The 27,588-nt window shown below is 42.0% G+C and overlaps 1 protein-coding gene across 4 annotated transcripts in view; it reads left to right on the top strand.

The window, feature by feature from the left end:
* The window catches only part of PEX5L (peroxisomal biogenesis factor 5 like), a 408,598-nt gene extending 392,809 nt beyond the window's left edge, over positions 1–15,789 (top strand). For 3 of the 4 annotated variants that reach the window (XM_073674971.1, XM_073674970.1, XM_073674968.1), the window contains 3 exons: positions 1,466–1,631; positions 2,685–2,842; positions 9,318–15,789. In XM_073674971.1, the coding sequence (XP_073531072.1) occupies positions 1,466–1,631; positions 2,685–2,842; positions 9,318–9,522 (529 nt within the window). In that variant the 3' untranslated portion in view covers positions 9,523–15,789. The remainder of the gene's footprint in view (positions 1–1,465; positions 1,632–2,684; positions 2,843–9,317) is intronic. The other variant, XM_073674969.1, reaches the window with a different exon arrangement.
* The last annotated feature ends 11,799 nt before the right edge of the window (positions 15,790–27,588 follow it).

The raw sequence follows: 27,588 nt of genomic DNA, 5'->3' as shown, positions 1-27,588 counted from the left end.
TGTTATTATTTTACATGGGGGAGTATAGCAATTGAGGAGAAGTTGACCGAGTAGTGGACAACCCCTTTACTGCTACATTTATAACTCTTTATCAAGTCTTGAAACAGAATTATCAACTAAATTAAATACTTGATAGAGCTTCCGAATTGTTGCTTCTGAAACTCAATGGGCCCGATTCATCAAAGCTTTTATGTCAGAATTCTGGCATTAAAAGCTTTGACAAGTTGCAAAATTTTGACAATATATGATGCGTCAAAATGTTGCGACTTTTGGCATTCTCACACCACTTTTGCCCAGCTCCAAAGAAGTAGGCTGAGCTGCAACAGGTGGATGGCAGACGCCGCTCATCAAATTCATGACGAGTGGTGGCGGTCCACTACACCATAATTCTCGCTCCAGCCAGGACTGGAGTAAGATTTGTGACGAGGTGCACATGGAGGTGTACACTAATTGTCAGATAATCCTGATTCATTATGAGGCGTTTGCTTCGCACTCCACACCGCCCCCTCATCAGGACGGCAATCTTCTCCTGACCCCTGAGTGTGATAGAAGGCATTTTAATATCAACTGTAGTCGCTCCAGACCTAATTTTTCATTTGTATGCCTACTCCATGGAACTGGTTTTACAATTTGATTCTCAGAACTTATTGAAGAATACTTTATTTATGGAGGCTGCTTCAGCTTAATCAGGAAGGTCAGCTCATGGAATTAATGTGTATTGACAGCAGATATCTCCAAGCTTAAGGAAACGTGTTCACCAAAATACAAACCTGAAATGCTGCCTGAATGCTTGAAACTACTTCCCTGCTGCAAGGATTGTATTTATCATGTAGCAGATTAAAAATTAAATCTCTCATTAAGTGTTTAACAATTTAGTGCTGTTTACACCAGAGGACCACCCAAAAATTACAAATGTATAAAAATAGACAAGAGTTCACAAAATGCCAATACACTTATGCCATGTGCAGTCATTGGTATTACTCCTTATCCATATTCTAGATGAGATTCATTTTAGCTGTAAGACGAGACTGACTGACACATCTGACATCTGGGGGTCAATCATCAACACTGCGGCAGTTTGTTATTCCCCAGTAAAAAGAATAACCACAATGAAATACATTTTATCCACAAAAAAAATAATTTATAACCGATGGAGCTCTGCGTTATCACACTAGGCTATATTTCACTAAATTACTAAACAATCACCCAGAAATATGGAACACTAGTGGGGAGAAAACAATGCATATTACAATTCACAGTTTCTAATATAATTAAACTTTTTTTTTTACATTTATTTCACAGTTAACATAGAAATATTGCTGTCAAATCTGTCTTTGCATAAATAGGAGTATACTGTATATATAAGCTACGTTTTCTAAAAGATTGCATTGCAATGCAGGATGAGACTCCAATGTCTCAAGTAATAATTTATTGATCCTGATTTTTTTTTTTTTGTTTAATTTAGTAGTTCTCTAGAAGAGGTGAAAGAGTTGTACCTGGAAGCAGCACATCAGAACGGTGATCTAGTAGATCCTGACTTGCAGACTGGGCTGGGAGTCTTATTCAACCTTAGTGGAGAGTTTGAAAGAGCTGTGGATGCTTTCAACTCTGCCTTATTGGTCCGACCAGATGTAAGTAGTTTTTTAGAATTTAAAGAAAAAACAGAGCTAATATTTTCATTAGCATGTTGTTATTTTCTATCTTCAAATTATTGCAAACAAATTTTTTTTTAAGTTTTGAATGAATACCTGTAAGCACCCCCTCCTTTACTTTCCACTGTACTGTAAAATAAAAGTGTTTCAAGTATACTTACAGGCCCGATTCATTACAGCACCCCTGCAGTGTGGTTTTTATTTCAGCTACTAATGTAAGGTCACTGCACTTAGTATTATACTCACCACCTACCATCTTCTGCTCTTCCCAGCGCCGCTCCAGTCCTGCTCCACCATCTTGTTATCACAACTTCTAAATGACTAGAAGTTAGAGGTAACGGTCATAACCTCTCAATGTAATTCCATGAGAGACTCATTCTGCCCTTATTCTGGCTCTCATAGACTTACATTGAGTTGTGACTTCTGAATCCCCCCAGCAAACAGGTCAAAAACTGCTGGAGACTGACCAGAGCGGCTCTGGGAACAGATAAAGGCAGCGCCTGGTAAGTACAGGGACCTTACATTACTGGCACCACTCCAATGCTGCAATAAAAATAAAACACTGGAGTGGTGGTTTAAGAATGTCGTTTTGTACTCCAGTCTTAATGAAGGCACCACTGGAGTAAAATTAACCTAATTCTTTAAGCTAAATGAATTATGTGCACCTTTCAATTGCCAGAAATGCTACTCCAGTCAGAGACTAGAGTGACATAAATTTTGGTGAATTTGACAGGCGGGTCTCACCACAACAAAACTCTACTGATTTTAGCGAAGCTGGCCGAGAATTTTTGCTAAATTTCAAGGAATCTTACTCCAGAAAACTAACAAAACACTTTGATGAATTGGGCTCATAGTCTTTGAAAAAAAACTGCCATGCTTATTACATCACTTTCTGGCATTTTAAAGGAAGGGCTGATAGCAGTAGAAGCTGCAGGTTGCAGCAGTACATCCTGTTATTTTCATAAATAGGGCACAATAAAGGATTTTTGAAAATTCATGTATTAGTATAAAATGTTTTGTTTTTTTTGACAGGACTATTCATTGTGGAACCGTCTAGGCGCAACATTAGCAAATGGAGATCGAAGTGAAGAAGCCGTAGAAGCCTACACAAAAGCTCTGGAAATACAACCAGGCTTCATTAGATCAAGATACAATTTAGGAATAAGCTGCATTAACCTTGGTGCTTACAGGTTAGTAATGCAAAGAGTTACGAAAAGTTTGTATATTTCAGCACACCTTTCACCTCTTGTCACAGACTAATAGTAGGACTAGGTGTAGAAAAACAACTCTGATCATCGACTCTAGTATGCCATTAGACTCAACGCGTTTCCCCTTAGATAGGTTCAGCAGGAGAGAATACTTTCAGATGGCCCTTAAAACACACAAATCAAGTCAAAAAGATCATGGCCTTAGCTTATAAATGTAGTCATAATAGACAGGGAGGGGAGCAATGTCCTTCCTCATCCACCTCTGGAAAAAATTCAGGTGACTGAATTTTTTCCATAGGTTTACTATTCCCTTATACATATCATTGCACCTCACCTATCCCTGGTTAGGGCCCAATAGGGTCAGACCGGGACAGTCGACGTTGAGCGGGGGCGTCATTGCGTAGGTAAAGGGTGCCAACCTCCGCTGCTAGGCAGGGAGACAATAGTATCATTGTAGGGCTATGTCCCCATATCTGCCTATGTGAATATTGGATGAAATATTTTTGTTTTTTATTCTTTCTTTGTATTACTTTTTAAGTACTTTTTAAGTATTGAAATAAAAGTTATGTTTGAAGAATTTATCTTTCATTGGTGTTTAGAGTCGGTGAACACACTTTTCACCTCTCCCAAATTATGTCACCCATCATTTTCTTATCTCTTACTACATTTCTTTCTACGTTCTATATAAACTAGGACTTACACACAGGACTTACCACCAAGACCAATTATTATAACCATTTAGCAAGTTTTATATGTTTAGCTTAATAAGAGCTCATGGATATAATGTACGAAGATTCTCCTTTGGGAATCCTTTTGTTTTTTGTGCTGAAGAGGAGAGAAGCTGCATAAAACGGTTATTTCTCCAGTGTTCAGGAGAAATAGTCACGATGATTGTGTGCATTACAGGAACAATCTGCTAGCCATTTCTCCTGTTAATAACATCAGACTTTTAGTAATGCAAAGGGAATAAATTGGTGAATGAACGTGAAATGATAACAATGTGTTTTTTTCCTGCATGCTCAGACATTGATGAAAAGTTACAACTCTGTTCTTCTACATGAGTAGCACAGAACCTCCTGGGGACTATTCTACATGCTGTGAAAAATGTGTTTGAGACTTGTGTAATAGTGACATCTTAAGGCCCTAAGCTGGGTGCACATCTAAGAGGGATATAATCACGCCCCTAAAAATCAGTTCTTACTGGACCAACAGTTTACTTAAAGGAGGTGTCCACTACTCGCTCATCCCCTTCTCAATTGCTATATTCCCCCTTATAAAATAACAGCAGCCTATACTCACCTCCGGTGTCGATGCTGTTCCAGCGATGATGGCACTGGCTCTCCTGGGGCTTGCGTGATGTTGTCATGTCATTCGAGTCTTGCAGCCAATTAGCGGCACCTTTACTCTCACTTCCTTTGGACGTCACTGCCATTCAAAGGAAGTCAGAGATCAGCAGCAGCACTCACTTCTTTTGGGTTTCAATTTCGCCTGTAGAAGTGAGAGTGAAGCTGCTGCTAATTGGCTGCTGGACCTGGATGACAACATCACGGAGCCCCAGTAGAGCCAGTGGCCTCATCGCTGGAACAGCGCCCACACCGGAGGTGAGTACAGGCTAATATTATGTGAAACAGCACTCCATCTAAGCTTCATGTCTAAACAAGAATGTGGATGCACATCTAAAAATTACATAAAGGGGTTCCCAAACAGCTCAACTTATTTACATGCATTGGGACCTTAAAGGAAACCTGTCATTCCCCAGATGCTATTAACCCACAGGGTTAATCTTCAAGTTTATACTATTACAATGCTGTCTGGCCACTTTACTGAAAGTCCGGCTACAAAATGAACTTGATTCCTCCCAAGAGCTACCGGCTTTCAGTCATAGAGGCGCAGCTGGCGCCGCTTCAGACACCACTCAGTACACAGTGAGTTGCAGCTGTACTTTGATTGACAGCTTGCTCTGCACTGTGTATTGAAAAGTTACTTTAACTACTAAGTGCACTCCTCTATGACTGTAAACTGACAGCTCCTGGGAGGAATAAAGTTCATCTGCTTCCGATACCCACGCTTTCAGCTATTAAGCAGCAGATTAACCCTATATTTGCAGGTAACATTTGGGGACATATACTGTTCCCTTTAATGCCTAGATGATGGCTCTTCCTCTTGCATTTGTTTTAAAATGGCAAAACGTTTCATACGATACAATCCTTACTAACTTACCCGAAAATTTGCTTAAAGCGAATCTGTCAGCAGGTTTTTGCTATTTAATCTGAGAGCAGCATAATGTAGGGGCGAAGAGCCTGATTCCAGGGGACTGTCACTTACAAGAATGTGTGTTGTACTTTCAATGCAATCAGTGTTTTATCAGCAGAAAATGATCACTTCCTGATTAGGCCCCATGTGCAGGGCAGTCAGGCTAATCTGTGTAACCCCGCCCCATCACTGATTAGCAGATTGCTGACAATGCACAGTGTACGCAGGAGGCTGCTAATCAGGGATGTGGGCAAAGTTATACACAGCTCAGCATTCTGACCACTGCTACATCTACAACAGATAAAAGGCGGATTCTATCAAAACTACACCAAGCAGCCCAGTAAGTGAGATATCTCTGGGATAATGCTCTCTTACCCTATTTTATGCTGCTCTTAGATTACATAATAAAAACCTGCTGACAGATTCCCTTTAAAGGCAATCTATCAAGTTATTTATTCTGCCCAAATTATAGGCAGCATGAACAAAATTTAGTTGTACCATCATAGACAGGCATATTGTTCGCTGAAATGCTCTGGTGTTTCAGAAAAAATATACCATATATACTCCAGTATAAGCTGACTTTTTCAGCACATTTTTTAGGCTGAAAAAGCCCCCCTCGGCTTATACTCGGGTATATACTTTATATACTCGGGTATAGTATGTACATTCCGGTGGTGGGTAGTGGTGGGGGGAAGTTGCTGCGGAGGAGCGGGGCACACTCAATAGCCGCTGCGGCAGCTACCACGTGTGCCCGCTGCTAAAGGAAAATTAATATTCACTCTTCTCCATGCCCATGGGAGTGAAGAAGAGTGAATATTAATTTCTTTAATAGCGGGCGCACAGTGTCAGCAGCGCCACAGCTCCTGCAGCGATCCTTCGTGCCCACTATTAGAGAGTATGAATATTCACTCTTCTCCACTGCCATGGGTGTGGAGAAGAGTGAATATTCATTCTCTGTAGTAGCGGGCACGGAGGACCCCTGAGCAGCTGCAGGAGCTGCGGCGCCACTGACACTGTGCATCCGCTATTAAAGAACTTGGATATTCACTCCTCTCCACGCCCATAGTCCCTGCGTGGAGAGGAGTGAATATTCCGGCAGCTAACCTCGGCATCTGAGGGAGCATGGCAGTGATGTTGAGATCAGCTGAGAACAGGATGCAGCGCTGGAGCAGAGGGGAGGAAGGAAGGTGAATAGAAGTGTTTATTTTTTTCATGTGCATTGGGTTGGGGGGCCATACATAACAGGATTGGTGATGAGGGGGCCATGCATACCAGGGTTGGGGATGAGGAGGCCATGCATACCAGGGTTGGGGATGAGGGGCCTATGCATACCAGGATTGGGGATGATGGTCCCATGCATACTAGAATTGGGGATGAGGGGCCCATTCATACCAGGATTGGGGATGAGGGACCCATGCTTACTAGGATTGGGGATGAGGGGGCCATGCATACTAGCATTGAGGATGATGGGGCCATGCATACCAGAACTGGGGATGAGGGGGCCATGCATACCAGGATTGGGGATGAGGGGGCCATGCATACCAGGATTGAGTATGAGGGGGCCATGCAAACCAGGATTGGGGATGAGGGGGCCACGCATACCAGGATTGGGGATGAGGGGGCCCTGCATACAAGGATTAGGGGTGAGGGGGTCATGCATACCAGGATTGGGGATGAGGGGGCCATGCATACCAGGACTGGGGATGAGGGGGAAATGCTTACCAGTATGGGGAAATTTACCAGTAGCTGTTGTATTTCCCACCCTAGGCTTATACTCAAGTCAATAAGTTTTCCCAGTTTTTTGTGGTAAAATTAGGTGCCTCGGCTTATATTCGGGTCGGCATATACTCGAGTATATACGGTAGTTAGAGGATCCAGCTGGGAAACATATCCAGAGATGAGACTAGTCCAGCTCTTGCTTTTCTCAGTGATTGACAGGTCTCTCCGATAGCCAGGCTCTGCTTTATGCAGCCCGTGTATTTGGCAGCATGAATAGTGACAGGGTCCCTTTAATACTGCAGATTTTGAGGCCAGCAAATTGACTTACAAGAGAGAAACCCAACCCCCAATCCGGTAACAAACATGAATCACAATGTATGCAAGGAGCAGCACTGCACATGCTATCTGCATACGTGGGTGAATAAAGAACACTGCTTTGTTTGAACCCTGGAGTGTTGCTGTCATTGTATCTGTATATGAGTCAAGTCATATTTGATATAAAAACCTCCTAGAAATCTGGTATTTTTATCTGAAAAACCAACAACATTGAATTGCAAGAACTGCAACCCCAATAACACAGAGAAGGCCATATACACATAAAGTACAGACCAAAAGTTTGGACACACCTTCTCATTTAAAGATTTTTCTGTATTTTCATAACTTTGAAAATTGTACATTCACACTAAAGGCATCAAAACTATGAATTAACACATGTGGAATTATATAGTTAACAAAAAAGTGTGAAACAACTGAAAATATGTCTTATATTCTAGGTTCTTCAAAGTAGCCACCTTTTGCTTTGATGTCTGCTTTGCACACTCTTGGCATTCTCTTGATGAGCTTCAAGAGGTAGTTACCGGAAATGGTTTTCACTTCACAGGTGTGCCCTGTCAGGTTTAATAAGTGGGATTTCTTGCCTTATAAATGGGGTTGGGACCATCAGTTGTGTTGTGCAGAAGGCTGGTGGATACACAGCTGATAGTCCTACTGAATAGACTGTTAGAATTTGTATTATGGCAAGAAAAAAGCAGCTAAGTAGAGAAAAACGAGTGGCCATCTTTACTTTAAGAAATGAAGGTCAATCAGTCTGAAAAATTGGGCAAACTTTGAATGTGTTCCCAAGTGCAGTTGCAAAAACCATCAAGCGCTACAAAGAAACTGGCTCTCATGAGGACCGCCCCAGGAAAGGAAGACCAAGAGTCACCTCTGCTTCTGAGGATAAGTTTATCCGAGTCACCAGCTTCAGAAATCGCAGGTTAACAGCAGCTCAGATTAGAGACCAGGTCAATGCCAAGCAGAGTTCTAGCAGCAGACACATCTCTACATCAACTGTTAAGAGGAGACTTTGTGCAGCAGGCCTCATGGTAAAATAGCTGCTAGGAAACCACTGCTAAAGACAGGTAACAAGCAGAAGAGATTTGTTTTGGCTAAAGAACACAAGGAATGGACACTAGACCAGTGGAAATCTGTGCTTTGGTCTGATGAGTCCAAATTTGAGATCTTTGGTTCCAACCACCGTGTCTTTGTGCGATGCAGAAAAGGTGAAAGGATGGACTCTACATGCCTGGTTCCCACCGTGAAGCATGGAGGAGGAGGTGTGATGGTGTGGGGTTGCTTTGCTGATGACACTTTTGGGGATTTATTCAAAATTGAAGGCATACTGAACCAGAATGGCTACCACAGCATCTTGCAGCGGCATGCTATTCCATCCGGTTTGCGTTTAGTTGGACCATCATTTATTTTCCAACAGGACAATGACCCCAAACACACCTCCAGGCTGTGTAAGGGCTATTTGACCAAGATGGAGAGTGATGGGGTGCTACGCCAGATGACCTGGCCTCCACAGTCACCAGACTGAACCTAATCGAGATGGTTTGGGGTGAGCTGGACCGCAGAGTGAAGGCAAAAGGGCCAACAAGTGCTAAGCATCTCTGGGAACTCCTTTAAGATTGTTGGAAGACCATTTCCGGTGACTACCTCTTGAAGCTCAACAAGAGAATGCCAAGAGTGTGCAAAGCAGTCATCAAAGCAAAAGGTGGCTACTTTGAAGAACCTAGAATATAAGACATATTTTCAGTTGTTTCACACTTTTTTGTTAGGTATATAATTCCACATGTGTTAATTCATAGTTTTGATGCCTTCAGTGTGAATGTACAATTTTCATAGTCATGAAAATACAGAAAAATCTTTAAATGAGAAGGTGTGTCCAAACTTTTGGTCTGTACTGTACATTACAGTGCAATGCTCAAAGAAAGAATTAAAGGGATGTGTGCCCCTAATGGTTCACTATCTTACAATACCAGAAGACTGCCCAATGACTACTATTCTTCTTGATACCAATTACTGAAGATTCAATTTTCACACCATAAAATATAAGAGAAGATCACATTAATGTAATTGCGATTAGTACGGTGATTATTTAGCCCTAGTATTACATGTGTGACGCTGCTGATCGCCTTATAACATGTATGTTTTTTTTCTTTAGAGAGGCCGTTAGCAACTTCTTGACAGCTCTAAATCTGCAGAGGAAAAGTAAAATTCATCAGCCAGCTCAGCATCCCGTAATATCAGGCAACATCTGGGCAGCACTCAGGATAGCGCTATCCATGATGGACCAACCAGAACTCTTTCATGCCGCCAATGTTGGAGACCTGGATATCCTCTTAAGAGCATTCAATATAGAATCTTGAAAAAGTTTCTAGGTCTCAAGGACAGTTTTATTTTTTACTAAGAAAGTTATGCTCACTGAATTCAGCTGGGCATGATATCCAGTACTTCCACCAGATAACTTGGCTTTTTTTCCCAAAGCTTGCTGGGTTATATCTGACACAAAAAGCACAATTGACAAGAAGTTGTACATGGATCCTACTTTATGGACAGTTTGAAGACTCACATATTTCCATTGATGACTATTTGCATAGAAATATTCTTATATTAGATGACTGGTATACAGGGGACGAATTCTGTTTTAAGGCAGAACTAGTGCTCTTCTTCTTCATTATTGGATGTCAATGTTTAGGAGGTGCTTCCTATATAAACTAGCACCGCAACCACCTGCAGAACATGGAAGAAGCCCTAACCAATGCATGAGGATCTATATATCGTTCACAGCCTGTGTGATCTTTAAACATGTTAGTTGATATTATGTAGTTTTATTAGTACTGTTTTGCATAACCATATAGAATAAAAAAAAAAAACGTAAGGTTGCACTTTCCAAGAAATGCTACCTATACGATGCAATGCACGTCACAATAAAGCTACAGAAATCCCGTTCACAGCCAAGAGAGCTGTTAGAATGACGGTAGTTGCCTTTCTTAGCAGATATATCAGTTGTATTGTCCGCAGGTATAGCCAACTGCCAAATTTGATATTGACTTTACTACACAATCAGTTAATTGCACTGAATGAGGCTATAACATGCCTGTTTGTGACTGTACATTTGCACTTTAGTCTATGTTTTATTTATGCAATGTTTCTGCATCAAGTAGTATTGAAGAATTGTAAAGTCTGGCCAATATGGCGGATAGGACCAAATATATTCTACTTCTATATTTTGTAGACATTTAGTTACCATTTTGTGTACTCTGAATTATAAAATTGCTTTAGTGTAGAAAATGGAAAGAAATTATATACATAAATAGCTTCATATTGACTTGAGCTTGGCAGATTGAGGTTCTCCAAAATCCCATGTCGACCAGTGGTAACCTGAGATTTGTGCGGCAAGCTGGAACTTGCTATTACTACTATACAACCAAAGGACGCCAGCTCCTAATTTAGATACTGCTAAACCATTGCAATGAGAAGATTTGATAGAATGAACCAAACCAACAGCATTCCAGGATTTCATGATAGAACATGGTATAGAGCCTCAAAAACACAGCTCCGCTTATATTTATATTATATGGTAATTATATTTTTATTATATTATTAATGTTATCTATTTTGCAAACTTACTGACGTTTCTTTTAAATGTGACCATACAGGAGTAGCGCTGGTAATGCTTCTTTAGTAGTGTGCATGCGGTCATGTTATAAATGGGAAGGTATTCTTGCATCATAGACAGAGCTGGCATTTCTTCTACACCTATAGATCTAGGACCACAATAGGTTCTGTCCCCTTCTGCTCCCATCTTCGTTCCTGGCTCTCTGAGCAAAAAATGGTAACTATTGAACTCTACCTTTTAGCCTTCTCACTCTGCCAGTCATTGATGGGAAGTGAATTGCAAGTTGAAGCAATTTCCAGATTTAGATGTAAGAAAACTAGTAAGGTATAACCCTATAGGGTTAATCTGCAGGTGAATAGCATTACAATGCTGCCTGGCCACATTATTGAAAGAGCAGCTACTGGGAGAAAATTAACTTCTTTCCTCCTAGGAGCCGCTGACTTTCAGTCATTGCCTGCTTGCTCTGCATAGATGTACTGAAGCCTGAGCTGTCAAAGTGCCCGGGCGTGCTTACAGTCACCGCTCACAGTGCCATGAGCGGTGACTGTAGCTGCTCCGCGCTCCGTGTGGACCCTCCTTTACTAATGCTTTATCACAATATAAATTAAAAGCTATACATCTTTCTTATATATTTTATGTTTTAATTCCTCAGTATTATAATTTTGCTGTAAGTAAATGTAGCCAATGTTCACATGTAGATGCTGAAATCCCTATGTATCTAATCTTGCTGAAAAGTGGATACAATAATACCTAATCTTGGCATTGATTTGTGAGCTATATTCATCTGGATATCAGTTGCACAACGCTGTCTGTTAGTAGGATTCAGTGGGGAGAAGGAAATAAACTGCTACAAGACACTTAGGAACAAAGGATCAGGCATGTCAAAATCCAAAACACCAGATACCTGTTACCTTAACATTTTCTATTAAGGTATATTTGAGACATAAATATACACATTAAGGTCCCCATTCATCAAGACTAGCGATTTTCACTCCGGTCTTGATAAGAGGGTGTGTGGCGGTGTCAGATGCTCCTGACTCATTAACAATTGCATGCCTCTTAATGAATCAGGAGCATCTGACAAGTGTCATGCGCCTCTGTGATCATAGCAACAAATCTCACTCTAGTCAGTGACTGGAATAAGATTTCTGGCGCAAGGAATGCCACAGCTCATCATGAATTAGACAATAAATTTGGTGCAACTCAATAGATATTTTAGGCTCTTTTCACGTTAGCAATGGACTCTATTCCATTGGGTTTCCATAACTTTTTGATAGCAAGAATAAAGTAGTCTCTGGTTCTGTTCTTGCAATAAACAAACAGAAAACTTGACAAACCTCATTAGGTGAATGGGAAGTGTCTGGAATTATTAGGATCCATTTCAAAATAGATCTGTCACAGCGGACATAGTGCTTTTAGAGACAGAATCTAGAACAGTACTGTGAGCCGTAGAAATGTTTCTGTTCCCTAAGCCATCTCATGACTGAAGTAACGCACGAGGAAGGTGTAACAACCGGCCAAAACATAACATTTTTGGTGCATGCCATCTACTTCATATTTTGGCACAACTTGTTACAAAAATGTGGCCCATTTTGCTTGTTCCCCTCTGATACCACTCACAAACTGCTGTATACATTAGTAATAGTCATTTTCCAGGTTTCCATCTATCATTTATTTCTTATGAGAAATTAGTGACATGTGACTGTTTAAGAAGAGAAAGGTGATTTATAGAAGTCATTTACAGTGGCTTTTTAAAGGAAGTGTATTATCAGAAAATGACTTATTGTTTAAATCAGGGTTTTGATTTACATGTATTTTTGTTTTGTCACAGTTTTTTTAGGGCTATATTATCTTTGATATGTTGCATGTGACCTTCATATAAACTTGGAACTATATTAGTGTTATAAAAGTTTTTTTTTATGTCAAGATCATTATTAAAAAGCAAAATTAGTAATCTTACAATTTTCACATTGCCATTTTTTTGTGCTTTTTATTATCAAAGGCAAGATCACAGTGATTGATAACCCTAATAGACAGTTGATAGCACAAGATCCACCAAACACAGAAGGCAATGTCACAGCTGACCCTGACCTTTGCACATGCTCATTAGATGCTTCAATACAGGCAGGATCTAACCATTGTGGCTATGTACATGTGTTGTTTCCTGAAACAACAGGAAGTTGGAGTCTAAAAAAAGCCCCAGTGACCAATGTGAAAATTGTAAGATTTCTATTTTTAATTTTTAACATAGATTGTGATACTGAAAAATTAAAACATTACCAAAAATGATTTAAAAAATACATTTAACACAAAAATTAGATTTACACAATAGGTAATTTTCTGACAATAACTTCCCTTTAATTATGTAGAAGCACTAATTACTCTTATAGGAGTTTGCTTGTTTTAAATCCATAATCATATATGTGTAGAAAAAGTTTATTACACATTCTATTAAGGCTGGGGCTACATGTGTTGTTCGACCAAGCACATCTATGAATCTTGTCTGAGACTTGCTCAACAAAGCAACAAATCACCGACAAGTCGCTATTACATGCAACTTGCATTGGAGTCTATGTATATCTTGAAACCAGCGATATAAAATCCAACACATTTGGAAACATTTGCGACTATGCTGCAGTTGCGATAGATCGCACGTTGCAGGGCGACACCATGGGAAATAATTGGACCCAATGTTGCAGTGTGATACTGACCTTAGTGTCACATCGCCGTGCAGCCCTAGCCTAAATTAATGCATTTTGTAGAAAGCCAAATGGTTCTAAATATACTGAAATTAATAAGAAATCCAGTTTTGTAATGTAATCTTTGTTAATTATTTTAGCCTAGACTTCTGAGTATCATGGTACAAAATGTTCTATAAGTAGATTTTATTAAAATAGGAATCAATGCATAGACGTTCTTACAGTACATTCCTCAATACCTCCTAATCAGAATCTAATGTCTGCGCAGATATTTCTCATACGGTGTCCTACTGCTCTAAGTCTCCTTCTAATCCTCGTTTTGATTAGCTTCTTCCTCTGCTGTGATTATGTTGCCGTCTTAAAATAACCCTGTTTGATTGCTCTATTTTTGAAGGGACTCTGTTATGAAGATAACAACTTTTTGGTTAAATATACCTACATAACCTAAATTTCCAGTCATATATCTGTAAATCTTCTTTTTATTGCTTAAAGGGAATCTATCAGCAGCTTTTTGCTATGTAATCTGAGAGCACCATGATGTAGGGGCTGAAACATTGATTACAGTGATTGTCACTTACAGGGATGTGTGTTGATTTTTCAATAAAATCACTGTATTATCAGCAGAACATTATCACTAGAGGACTAGTTGTCTCGTGCCATGTAGTCCTCCTGCTCTATATAATCCCACCCTCACCACTGATTGGCAGCTTTTTGCCTATGCACAGTGTACACAGAAAGCAGCCAATCAGTGGTGTGGGCGGGGGTATACAGAGTCTGCATTCAGAGAACTGGTAGATCTGCAGTGGATAAAACTGTGATTTCATCAAAATGACAACATACAGTTGCACATCACTGGAATCACGATCTCTGCCCCTACGTCATGCTTCTCACAAATTACATAGCAAAAACCTGGTGACAGATTCCCTTTAAGAAAGATCAGTAAACAGGACTGAGAATGTATTCTTCTTTAAAGAGATCTGTCACTAGATATCACTACAGATGCCATATATTATTATATAGAACTCTTAGTCCTGATGAGGATGGTGTATTTACTCTGAAAAGTAATCAGAGAATGGCTGAATAATCCTGATATTGAAATGAGCAGCTCATTTTTATGTCAGCCAGTAAAAATTTTAAAATGGAATGACAGTCAATCTGCCATAGATTTTTGAAGTTAGTACACCAGCTTCATCAGGTCCAATACATCGTTTTAATAACGTATGCAGTTTGCATTGTAAATTATCATGACAGATCTGTGGCTGTCTTATCTGTGACATTTATGGAAAATTCATAAGAAAGAAAATATTGCGTCTCAACCCATTTACATAATACTCATTTGAAAATCTGGAGCCCCACAGATTGCAGTGCCCTGTCCATAACTATTCTATACTGTGCGTAACTAATATTTACGAGTTAATTATAGAAGGAAAATTGAGCTGAATTAAGAGAATATCATTTATTGGTAATAAGTGATGAACAAATTCTGTATGCATAATGCCTCATCTATTGATCATTAAGGACCCCTCTAATACATTCCAAGTAGGTAACAAATTTAGCTGGTTACCCAGGGAAGATATGGATTAATCACCTATGCATTATCATTACAAAAACTTCACTGCCATAGCGATCTACCCTCAGATCAATTCCTAATAGTACTAGAAGTTAAATGGAAGTAGCTAAACCGGTGGCCTTATTACTTGTATATCCCCAACCCGCTCCCATAAAGCCCATACAGTGCTGAAAAATATAATTACAGAACATAAGTTATAATGTTCCACGAGTCAATGGAGCCTTGATTCAAGAGCACTTAGCCATTTCAATCTACTGAACAACAACATGTTCTCTGTTTTCTGCTGCCACTTTGATAGTGATAAAGGCTATGTATTAAGCCCAATCAGTGGACAACTTCTGATACTTCACATCGGTGAAAAAACAGGAATTTGTCAGATGGCACAGTGCCACATCCCATCTGAAGCCAGTTCACAGGCATTGTTTAATAAGGTCCATTTCTAGGTCATATTTCTCCCAACTTTTCTAAGACGACAGTTCTAGTAATCTCCATGCAATATGATATTTATACACCCAAAGGTAATGAAAGAAAAATTTATATTTTTAAAACGTGTATCCTTTGATGGTCAAAGGCATCTGATTTGTAAAAAGGACATTTTCTAAGAGAATATTATAACCTCAGGTATTGCCTTGTTGCATGTATTTAACATAACATATATGTATTTTCAGTCTATTAACCAAAAGCATGCATTATGATGTATTTATTGTACATATAACCATGATGCACAATTAAATCACACTAGCAAAAGAGAACACTTGCTTTCTGGCTTTATTGGGTTTATTGTGTGAATGTGTTTTGTCTGAACAGTAACGTGTTTTACATATAAAGTAAGTCACTTTGCAGAGGACATTTTATTCCTCATCCTCCAACCATGACCAAAGAGTCAATCATAACAGCTCTTGTTTCTAATCATTTGCCTGTGAAAAGATGGCAGCGATTGTTTGTGCCCATACAGCTTCCATCAGCCTACGTAAAAGGACCTTTAAATAAGGGCTGATTGAGTTATTATGTTGTTATTCATTATGGAGAGAAATTTGACAGTGTAAAATGGGGCAAATATCAAAAAACTGGCCAGCACCTCCAAATAGAAAAAGACAAATGAGAAAGACGATAATAAGATAATTATAGAGGACAAAGAAAAGGCTGAGATATTAAACACATACTTTTCATCCATGTTCACCAATGAATTGTCTGTTCCAGGGATCATTCAAAAAGGCAAAAAAATCAAAGTTCACCACCTGATATAACTAGTTTAACACAAGATGAAATACGCCTGCGTCTGAGCAAATTAAACATTGAGAAATCCCCTGACCCAGATGGCATTCCTCCACGGATACTGAGGGAATTGAGCTCAGTAATTGACAAACCACTGAATCTCATATTCTTAGACTCTATTGCAACAGGGGTGGTGCCACAGGGTTGGAGAATGGCCGATGTGGTACCGATATTTAAGAAAAGTAAGAAGGTGGATCCATGTAACTACTGCCCGGTAAGAATGACATCAGTAGTGTGTAAAGTTTTTGAGGGTATTATAAGAGATGACTTGCAGAAATACATTGCAGAGAATAATATAACAACTGACACCCAGCACGGATTCATGAAAGATAAGTCATGTCTAACCAACATGTTGGGTTTCTGTGAGGAGGTAAGTGCAAATCTGGATGTTGGTAACACGGCTGATGTGATATATCTGGACTTTGCAAAGGCATTTCATACTATACCACATAACAGCCTTATACTGAAGCTACAGAATTAAGGACTAGGGGAAACTATATGCAGATGGGTAAGGAATTGGCTAAATTACAGGAAACAGAGTCGTCGTAAATGGTACATTCTCTATTTGGGATACAGTCAACAGTGGGGTGCCGCAGGGATCTGTGCTATGACCGATTCTTTTTAACCTCTTTATTAATGACCGTGGGGATGGGATTGAGAGTAAAGTATCAGTCTTTGCTGATGACATCAAGCTATGTAGGTTATTAAAATCTGACCTTGACATTACAGTATTGCAAAATAATCTGGTTAAAATGTCTGAATGGTCTAACACTTGGCAGATGAGGTTTACTGTAGATAAATGTAGAGCAATGCACCTAGGATGAAGTAATCCTATTGCTGCATACACATTAAATGGGAGTATACGTGGGACTACAGAGCAGGAGAAGGACTTGGGTATTCTGGTTACAAGTAAGCTGAGCAGTAGAGATGAGCGAGCATGCTCGCTACTGCTCGGTGCTCGCCCGAGCATCTCACTGCTCGAGATGCTCGGCGCCTGCCGAGTATTTCCGGGGTCGCTCGGCGGGAGCTCGGGTCCCCTCCCTGCATGTTTGGCACACTTTACAGAGCCAATGAACATGCAGGGATTGTCTGCCACTCACTGTAATGCCGCAGCCATGTTGGTTGTGGCATTACAGTGATTGGCTGGCCGCACAGCGTCATCAGGTCTATATCAGAGTCTCACAGTCACTCTGGAATCAGGCAGTGTGGGGAGAGGTGCTGCTGAGCTAGGGAGAGATTTGCTTGTTTCTAGTTAGTGTAGGTGTACAAAACTATATTAGAGACACATATCTATCTCAACAATCAGTCCTTCTGAGGACTAATCCATCTGCAGAGATATCAGGCAGGCAGTGTATATAGGCAGGCAGGTAGGGTATATAGCAGACTGCAGTGCATGTAGCACAAGAGGCTCCATTCCATTTTTGTCTGCTGCTGTTAGATATTTCTAGACATAGGCCCAGGTCTCAGGGGCCAGCAATAATTTTTTTTTGGATCTTAATCCTCATTATTTGCTTAAAAAGCAATCTAGAGAACACGTTTTTTCTGCGCCATTTGCTTGTTGGCACTGCAGAATACAGCCAGGTCCTTTCCATATTACAGCGCTAAAAATCCAGCTATTTAAAACTGTGTTTTTTCCATCACATGGATCAGATATACGTTTTCATAAAATACTGCCATTTCTGGCCTCCATTAACCCCTTTAAAGCCCATGACGTACTAATACGCGTCTGTGCCCTGGGCTTTAAGAGCCTGACCCTTATTAGTACGTCATCACGCGCGCACACAGGCTGTGCGGGCGTGATCGCCGCCGGGTGTCAGCTGATCGTCACAGCTGACACCCGGTACTATGTGCAGGGAGCGGTCCTGCACCACACCCAGCACATTAACCCCCGCAATGCTGCGATCGAAGTCGATCGCAGCATTGCGGTGGCAAGGGGAGGTGATCGGAATACTCACCTCCTCTTCCGGCCTCCAGCGCTGTCTGCCGCGGCTTCCCGGGTGTTGCCATGATGACCCGATGTCGTCATGACAACATCCGGGTCACCAGACAGCACGAAGATTGTTTGGACATGCGCAGTGCATCTCCAAACTATCTTCTCCCTGTCCAGCGCTGACTGCCTGCATGGCACAGGGATGGTGCTGCATTCCTGTGCCATGCAGGCGATCAGAATAAAAAAAGTGAAATTCCCATAGTGGGACAAAGTAAAAAAGTAAAAAAAACTCCCAGAAAGTGAAAAAAAAAATAAAAAAAATTTGTAAAAATATTTAAAAAAAATAATCCACTAAAAATAAAAATATAATGTACCCATCAATAAATATTATTTTGAAAAAAAACAAACAAACAATAAAAGTACACATATTTGGTATTGCCGTATCCTTAACGACCTGGCCTATAAAACTGTTTCACTAGTTAACCCCTTCAGTGAACACGGTAAAAAAAAACAAAAAAACAAAGCAAAAACAATACTTTATCATCATACCACCAAACAAAAAATGGAATAACACGCGATCAAAAAGACGAATATAAATAAAAATGGTACCGCTGAAAACGCCATCTTGTCCTGCAAAAAACAAGCTGCCACACAGCTCCATCATCCGAAAAATCAAAAAGTTACAACTCTCAGAATAAAGCGATGCAAAAAAATAATTTTTTCTATAAAATAGCTTTTATTGTGTAAAAGCGCCAAAACATAAAAAACTATATAAATGTGGTACCGCTGTAAACGTACTGACCCGAAGAATAACGCTACTTTATCAATTTTACCACACGCGGAACAGCATAAAAAAATGTAAAAAAAAACAATTCCTGAATTGTTGGTTTTTGTTTATTCTGCCTCCAAAAAGCTGGAATAGAAAGCGATCAAAAAATGTCACATGCCTGAAGATGGCACCAATAAAAACGTCAACTCATCCCGCAAAAAACAAGCCATCACATGACTCTGTCGGCCAAAATATGGCGATACAAAAACTAGATTTTACAAAATATGTGTCTTTTAGTGTGTGACAGCTGTCAATCATAAAAACCCGATATGATTCTGGTATCGCTGTAATCGCACCGACCCGAAGAATAAAGTAATCTCATCACTTATACCGCACGAGGAATGGCGTAAAAAATAAACGCTAGGGCTGGGGTTGGAGCTGTGCTAATGTTAGGTTTGGGGTTGTTGTTTTTTTCAAAAGTAAAAAAAAAAAAAAAAAAAAAAATGACGATATGGCAACTAGTGTTGAACGCAAGTGCTCGCTACTTGAGTTTGCATCGGGTGCTCGGGTATGCACTGAGTATCGCGGGTGCTCGAGTGTCCGCCCCATATGCCCCTGATGTGCCTAAACAGTGGAAACCCCCCACAAGTGACCCCATTTTGGAAACTAGACCCCCCAAGGCACCTATCTAGATGCATAGTGAGCACTTGGAACCCCCAGGTGCTTCACAAATTGATTCGTAAAAATGAAAAAGTGTTTTTTTTTCCACTTTTTCATTTTTACGAATCAATTTGTGAAGCACCTGAGAGTTCCAAGTGCTCACTATGCATCTAGATAGGTGCCTTTGGGGGTCTAGTTTCCAAAATGGGGTCACTTGTGGGGGAGCTCCAATGCTTAGGCACACAGGGGCTCTCCAAACGCAACATGGTGTCCGCTAACAATTTGAGACGATTTTCCATTCAATTTGTTAGCGGACACCATGTCGCGTTTGGAGAGCCCCTGATGTGCCTAAACAGCGGAGCTCCCCCACAAGTGACCCCATTTTGGAAACTAGACCCCCCCAGGCACCTATCTAGATGCATAGTTAGCACTTGCAACTCTCAGGTGCTTCACAAATTGATTTGTAAAAATGAAAAAGTGGAAAAAAAAATACTTTTTCATTTTTACGAATCAATTTGTGAAGCACCTAGGCGTTCCAAGTTCTCACTATGCATCTAGATAGGTGCCTTCGGGGTCTAGTTTCCAAAATGGGGTCACTTGTGGGGGGTTTCCACTGTTTAGGCACATCAGGGGCTGTCCAAATGCAACATGGCGTCCGCAAATTATTCAAGCAAATTTTACAATCAAAAAGTCAAATGGCGCTCCTTCCCTTCCGAGCCCTGCCGTGCGCCCAAACAGTGTTTTTTCCCCACATATGGGGTATCTGCGTGCCCAGGGGAAATTGCACAACAAATTTTGGGGTCCATTTTTTCCTGTTACCCTTGCGAAAATAAAAAAAATTGGGTCTAAAGTAACATTTTTGTGAAAAAAGTTAAATGTTCATTTTTTTCTTCCACATTACAAAAATTCCTGTGAAGCACCTGAAGGGTTAATAAAGTTCTTGAATGTGGTTTTGAGCACCTTTAGGGGTGCAGTTTTTAGAATGGTGTCACTTTTGGGTATTTTCTGTCATAAAGACCTCTCAAAGTGACTTCAAATGTGATGTGGTCCCTAAAAAAATGGTTTTGAAAATTTTGTTGGAAAAATGAGAAATCGCTGGTCAACTTTTAACCCTTATAGCTCCCTAACAAAAAAAATTTTGGTTCCAAAATTGTGCTGATGTAAAGTAGACATGTGGGAAATGTTATTCATTAACTCTTTTGTGTGACATATCTCTCTGATTTAAGGGCATAAAAATTTAAATTTTCAAAATTGCAAAATTTTCAAAATTTTTGCCAAATTTCCGTTTTTTTCACAAATAAACGCAAAAGATATCGAAGAAATTTTACCACAATCATGAAGAACAATATGTCACGAAAAAACAGTCTCAGAATCAGGGGGATCCGTTGAAGCGTTCCAGAGTAATTATCTCATAAAATGACAGTGGTCAGAATTGTAAAAATTGGCCTGGTCACTAACGTGCAAACCACCCTTGGGGGTAAAGGGGTTAAAAATTTGTTTCAGTGTGTCAGTGAAGCTATTGACACCAGTTTGCTGTTAAAAATAGTTACCTACAGGCCAGGTATTTAAACCTGTGTTTTCTCCGTTACACGGATCACATATACGTTTTCAGAAAATACTGCCATTTCTGGCCTCCATTAAAAATTTGTTCCAGTGTGTCAGTGAAGCAATTGACACCAGTTTGCTGTTAAAAATGGTTACCTACAGGCCAGCTATTTAAAACTGTGGATTGTCCGTCACACTGATCACATATAAGTTCACTCCAAATTCAGCCATTTGTAGTGAGCGTGGAAGATATTGTCCTCCATTTAAAATGGGCAAGGCACGTGGCAAGGGACAGGGAACTGGACGTGATAGTGATGGTGCATGCAGAGGCCGAGGCCGTGGGCAAGCTGAAATTGTGCCACAACAAACACCCACATCTTCTCACTCGACCTTCCTGTCCCAATTAATAGGTGACCGCAGAACACCACTATTGAACACAGAGCAGTGTGAAAAGGTTATTGGTTGGATAGCAGATAATGCTTCCAGTCACTTAGCCACCACCACCACCACCACCCTGTCTTCCACACGATCAATTCTGAGTAGCCGTGAGTCTGGACCGCATAGTCCTCACCCTGAACCTCCTTCTTCCCACCATGCCAAGTGCCCAGAGACAACTGATCCCACACTTGGACACACCGAAGAGCTGTTCACTTTTCCATTTATAGATTTGGGCCTCTCGCCCGGTCACTTGAAGCGGGGCAAGAGGAGATCGCATGTAGCGATGCCAAAATATTTGAACAGCCACGGTCACATGAAGGCAAGAGTGGGAAAGTGTCACAAGAGATGGACGATGATGAGACACAATTGCCAGAAAGTCAGGAGGAGGATCAGGGTGCAGAAGTGGAAGATGAGGGGGTGGATGAAATAATAACTGACCCAACCTGGCAGGAGAACATGCAGAGCGAGGACAGCAGCACACAGGGGGAGGGTGGCAGAGCACCCCAACAGGCAGAAAGAAGCAGTGTGATGGCCACAGACAGAAGGCAGGCAACCATTTCCTGTAACACCAACACAAAGGAAGTTGCCAGTACAACTGTTAAGTCTTCCCGAGTCTGGTTGTTTTTTTAAAGACTCTGCCAATAACCCCAAAAAGGCCATTTGCACCACCTGCCAGGCCAGCATCATCAGGGGTGGCAAAACTACCAGCCTGACCACCACCAGCATGATCAGGCACATGGCAGCAAAGCACCCAACTTTGTGGGCCGAACCCCAGGGTCCAGGAACAGTGTATGTGGGTGGCATCACTGCTTCTTTCACTGTTGTGCATGCAAGCCAATCCCCTGTCCATGGTGCATGCGAAGATGCCTCCTGCCCTGCACCTGTCATTCCACACTCTCAATTAGCAGCATCAGGAAGCACGTCCTTGTCCCAGTGCAGCGCTCAGTTGTCCATGCCCCAGTCCTTGGAACACAAGCGCAAATACGCAGCCAACGCCCCACAGGCCACACTACTAAATTCCCACATTTCACGACTGCTTGCGCTTGAAATTTTGCCTTTTAGGCTCGTGGAGACGGAAGCATTCCGCAACCTGATGGCGGCGGCAGTCCCTCGGTACTTGGTCCCCAGCCGCCACTATTTCTCCCGGTGTGCCGTCCCCGCATTACACAAGCACGTGTCCCAAAACATTAGCCATGCTCTCAACAACGCAGTTACCGAGAAAGTCCACCTAACCACTGACATGTGGACAAGTGCTTGTGGGCAGGGATGGTACATCTCGCTGATAGCACACTGGGTTAACATAGTGGAAGCCGGGAACCAGTTAGACCTTGGGACGGAACACGTCCTCCCGACGCCAAGGATTGCAGGCCCTAGGTCAATCAGGGTTTCCCCCACAGTCTACAGCTCCTGCACCTCATCCTCCTCAGCCTCCTCCTCCTCTTCAGCCTCCATCTCTGAAATGACCACATCAGTCACAAGCTGGAAGCACTGAAGCACGGCCTCGGCCAAGCGGCAACAGGGTGTGCTGAAGCTAATATGCTTAGGTGACAAACCGTACAATGCTGAAGAGTTGTTGACAGCTCAGAAAGAGCAGGAAGAAATGTGTCTCACACCGCTGAACCTACAGCCAGGCATGGTCATGTGTGACAATGGCCGGAACCTGGTGGCAGCTCTGAGGCGAGGAGAGCCCACACATGTACCATGCCTGGCCCATGTGCTTAACCTCGTGGTTCAGCGGTTTCTCAAATCCTACCTGGAGCTGCCGGATCTACTTGTTAAAGTATGCCACCTGTGTGCCCATTTTATAAAGTCCCCTACAGCTTCCGCCGCCCTTGCCGTGTTTCAGCAGCGTTTGCAGCTTCTGGCTAAAAGACTGGTGTGTGATGTCCGAACGCGTTCTAACTCTACACTGCAGATGTTGGGAAGGATTTGTGAGCAGAAGCGGGCAGTTGTTGAGTACCATCATCAACAAGGCTGTCGGTATTCAGTTCAGACTCCACACATAAGACCTCAGGAGTGGACATGGATGTCAGACATATGTACCATCCTCCAAAACATTGAGGACTCCAAGATGGTGAACGGCGATGACACCATAATCAGCATCACCATCCCACTTCTCTGTCTTCTAAAACGCTCTCTGCTCACAATCAAAGAGGATGCATTGCAGGCGGAGTACGATGAGATGGAGCAAGGAACCATACAGGGTGATTTCACACAACCCAGCCACATCGCATCCCAGCGTGGATTGGGTGACAATGAGGAAGAGGAGGAGGAAGAACAGGAGCCAGTTTCATGTTCTATAGATGGTACTACCTGCACAACTGTCATACGTCTGTTCAGCATGGATGGCCTGAGAACAGAGAGAAAGAGAAGGAGAGCATGGTCACTCGTCCTCTGGGTGAGGACACGGAAGTCTTGCCTGTTAGCAGTCTGGCACGCATGGCTGAGTTTATGCTACGTTGACCTTCTAATGACCCTCGCGTTCTCAAAATTTTGGGAGACAGTTGGTGACACTTCTAGACCCACTTCTAGACCCGCACTACAAGGAGAACTTTATATCTCTTATTCCTGAGGCAGACAGGTCTACAAAAATGGGGCAGTACCAGAAGGCCCTTGTTGCGGAACAATTAAAAAAATTCCCATCTGAAAACCCTGGCGGTAGAGGTCACAGTTCGTTGGACAACCAAGGACTACAGGTGAGAGAGACACAACTCCAATCCAGCAGAGGCAGGGGAACACTGTCAAAGTTCTGGGAGAATTTTCTCAGCCCCTCCCATCGCACAGGCCCTGAGGCGCGGGGTACTCTCACAAGGAGTGCAAAGTTTGGGAAGATGCTGAGGGAGTACCTTGCCACCGGTACCAATGTCCTCCGTGATTCCTCTGTGCCTTATAATTATTGGGTATCCAAACTGGATACGTGAAATGAACTGGCTCTCTATGCCTTGGAGGTCCTGGCCTGACCTACCGCTAGCGTTTTATCACAGCGTGTTTTTAGTGCCGCTGGTGGAATTATAACTGATAAGCGCATCCGCCTGTCAACTGAAAATGCTGACAGACTGACTCTTATAAAAATGAACAAGGGCTGGATTGGGCCAGACTTGTCAACACCACCGAATGATAGCAGCGTAACATAAACTCAAATCCAATGTCTTTTTTTGGGAGGTGCATTCCCATGCACCTTTTCACACCCACACATGGGTATATGCTTCCTGATTTTGGCTATTTGCTCTTGTTCTCCTCCTTCTCCTCATCCTCATCCTCCACCACCACATCACCAGGGTGTCCGTGATGCAACATCCGCATAATTTTTTTAAAGGGTGTTTATGATGCCCGTAAAAAAAAAATTATACAGAATGTTCATGTATACCCCCCAGCGGTAAATGTTTGTCAGACCATATACTTAGTGCATTGGCATTACAAGTATAGGAGACCTATGCCTTTCTAATGGGAACATTTTTTTATGAGTCCCTCCTCCACATCTCTTCTAAGGGGCATTGGACTGCCTCCCAATTTTTGGCAACCGTTACATTCACTGGATAGGCAAACACAATGGAGACCCACTTCCTAATAATGGGAACATTGTTTTCAGGAGGCCCTCTGACCTCCATGTCTCTTCCAAGGGGCATTGGAGTGCCTCCATATTTTTGCAGTTTAACTCTTGCATTCACTGCATAGGCCAACACTATGGGAGACCCACTTCCTAATAATGGGAACCTTTTTTTCATGAGGCCCTCTACATCCCTTCCAAGGGGCATTGGAGTGCCTCCCAATTTTTGGCAACCCGTGCATTCACTGCATAGGCCAACACTATGGGAAACCCACTTCCTAATAATGGGAACATTGTTTTCAGGAGGCCCTCTGACCTCCACGTCTCTTCCAAGGGGCATTGGAGTGCCTCCAAATTTTTGGCAACCCTTGCATTCACTGTATAGGCAAACACAATGGAGACTCACTTCCTAATAATGGGAACATTGTTTTCAGGAGGCCCTCTGACCTCCACGTCTCTTCCAAGGGCCATTAGAGTGCCTCCAAATTTTTGGCAACCCTTGCATTCACTGCATAGGCAAACACAATGGGAGACCCACTTCCTAATAATGGGAACATTGTTTTTTCAGGAGGCCCTCCTCTACGTCTCTTCCAAGGGGCATTGGAGTAGGTCCAAATTTTTGGCAGCCCTTGCATTCACTGCATAGGCCAACACTATGGGAGACCCACTTCCTAATAATGGGAACTTTTTTTCATGAGGCCCTCTACATCCCTTCCAAGGGGCATTGGAGTGCCTCCCAATTTTTGGCAACCCTTGCATTCATTGCGCAGGCCAACACTATGGGAGACCCACTTCCTAATAATGGGAACATTTTTTCATGAGGCCCTCTACGTCTCTTCCAAGGGACATTGGAGTGCCTCCCAATTTTTGGCAACCCTTGCATTCACTGCATAGGCAAACACAATGGGAAACCCACTTCCTAATAATGGGAACATTGCTTTGAAGAGGCCCTCTGACCTCCACGTCTCTTCCAAGGGGCATTGAAGTGCCTCCAAATTTTTGGCAACCCTTGCATTCACTGTATAGGCAAACACAATGGAGGCTCACTTCCTAATAAAGGGAACATTGTTTTCAGGAGGCCCTCTGACCTCCATGTCTCTTCCAAGGGGCATTGGAGTGCCTCCAAATTTTTGGCAGCCCTTGCATTCACTGCATAGGCAAACAGTATGGAAGACTCACTTACTAATAATGGGAACATGGTTTTCAGGAGGCCCTCCTCTAAGTCTCTTCCAAGGGGTATTGGGGTGCATCCAAATTTTCAAAGGGGTATTAAATGTGTCCAAATTTTGGACAGCCCTGCCACTCACTGCATACACAATAACAGTATAGGAGACCCAATCTTTAGTAACGGGAACAACAAAGCATAGCCGGCTGATGGCTCTCTAAGAATAGCGAGGGCCGACTGCCGGCCCTTTAAGAATAGTAAAGGCCGCCTGATGGCCCTATAAAAATAGGCTTTGTGACTTTCAAAGTCCCTCCTTCATAAATGAAACAGAATGCGTCTGATCATGTCTCACACACCACGTGGCCAGATTAGGTTGCAAAATGTTAAAATGACATTTCCTGGTGAATGCATTTATCATGGTTGAAACCAATGCAAAAGTGCAAAAACGCATCAAAAACGCTACGTGTGAACATAGCCCAAGGTGTGGAGGAGCATTTTTGTTTTTGGTTATTTATTTTGCCTTATATACAAGTCATTACCCTGGAAAGGATGTTCCTTAACATATTTCCCAGGAAAATCCATTTTGGTTTTGTTTTATTGTTTTATTGTGAGTCCGTAAAAGTGGCGTAATACCTCTGACAACATTGTTGACAGCAGTGACCTGGGAGTCAGAAATGCTTCCAGGGGTCTTCCCCATGCTGTTCCCTTCCCATTTAAACACTGTTCCCATCGATTTGGGCAATTTTTAGGCCCTCTGCAGACCGCCAGAGGGAGCCGCCTGAAAAATGCTCGAGTTTTCCATAGACTTACATTGGGCTCATTGCTCGGATCGAGCACCCGAGTATTCAAATGTGCTCGACCCGAGCAACGAGCATCCGAGCATTTTAGTGCTCGCCCATCACTGCTAAGCAACAATACTCAATGTCAAGTAGCAGCCACAAAAGCAAACAAGATTTTATGATGTATAAAAAGAGAAATAAAATCCTGCGATCCCAACGTATTGTTACCCCTTTATAAATCACTTGTGAGGCCACATCTAGAATATGGGATCTAGTTTTGGGCTCCATATTTTAAAAAGGGTATTCAGAAGTTATATTCATTTCAAAGGTGAATAACTAGATTATTACAAGGGATGGAAGGCCTCTCATATGATGAGAGGGTGAAAAAGTTGGGCTTGTTTAACTTGTTTAAAACGACGCCTCAGAGGAGATCTCA

This window comes from Phyllobates terribilis, unplaced genomic scaffold (assembly GCF_046119375.1).
Source record: "Phyllobates terribilis strain yellow unplaced genomic scaffold, ASM4611937v1 Scaffold_3__8_contigs__length_932513732, whole genome shotgun sequence".
Taxonomy (NCBI): domain Eukaryota; kingdom Metazoa; phylum Chordata; class Amphibia; order Anura; family Dendrobatidae; genus Phyllobates; species Phyllobates terribilis.
This window is presented reverse-complemented; position numbering and strand designations above follow the sequence as displayed.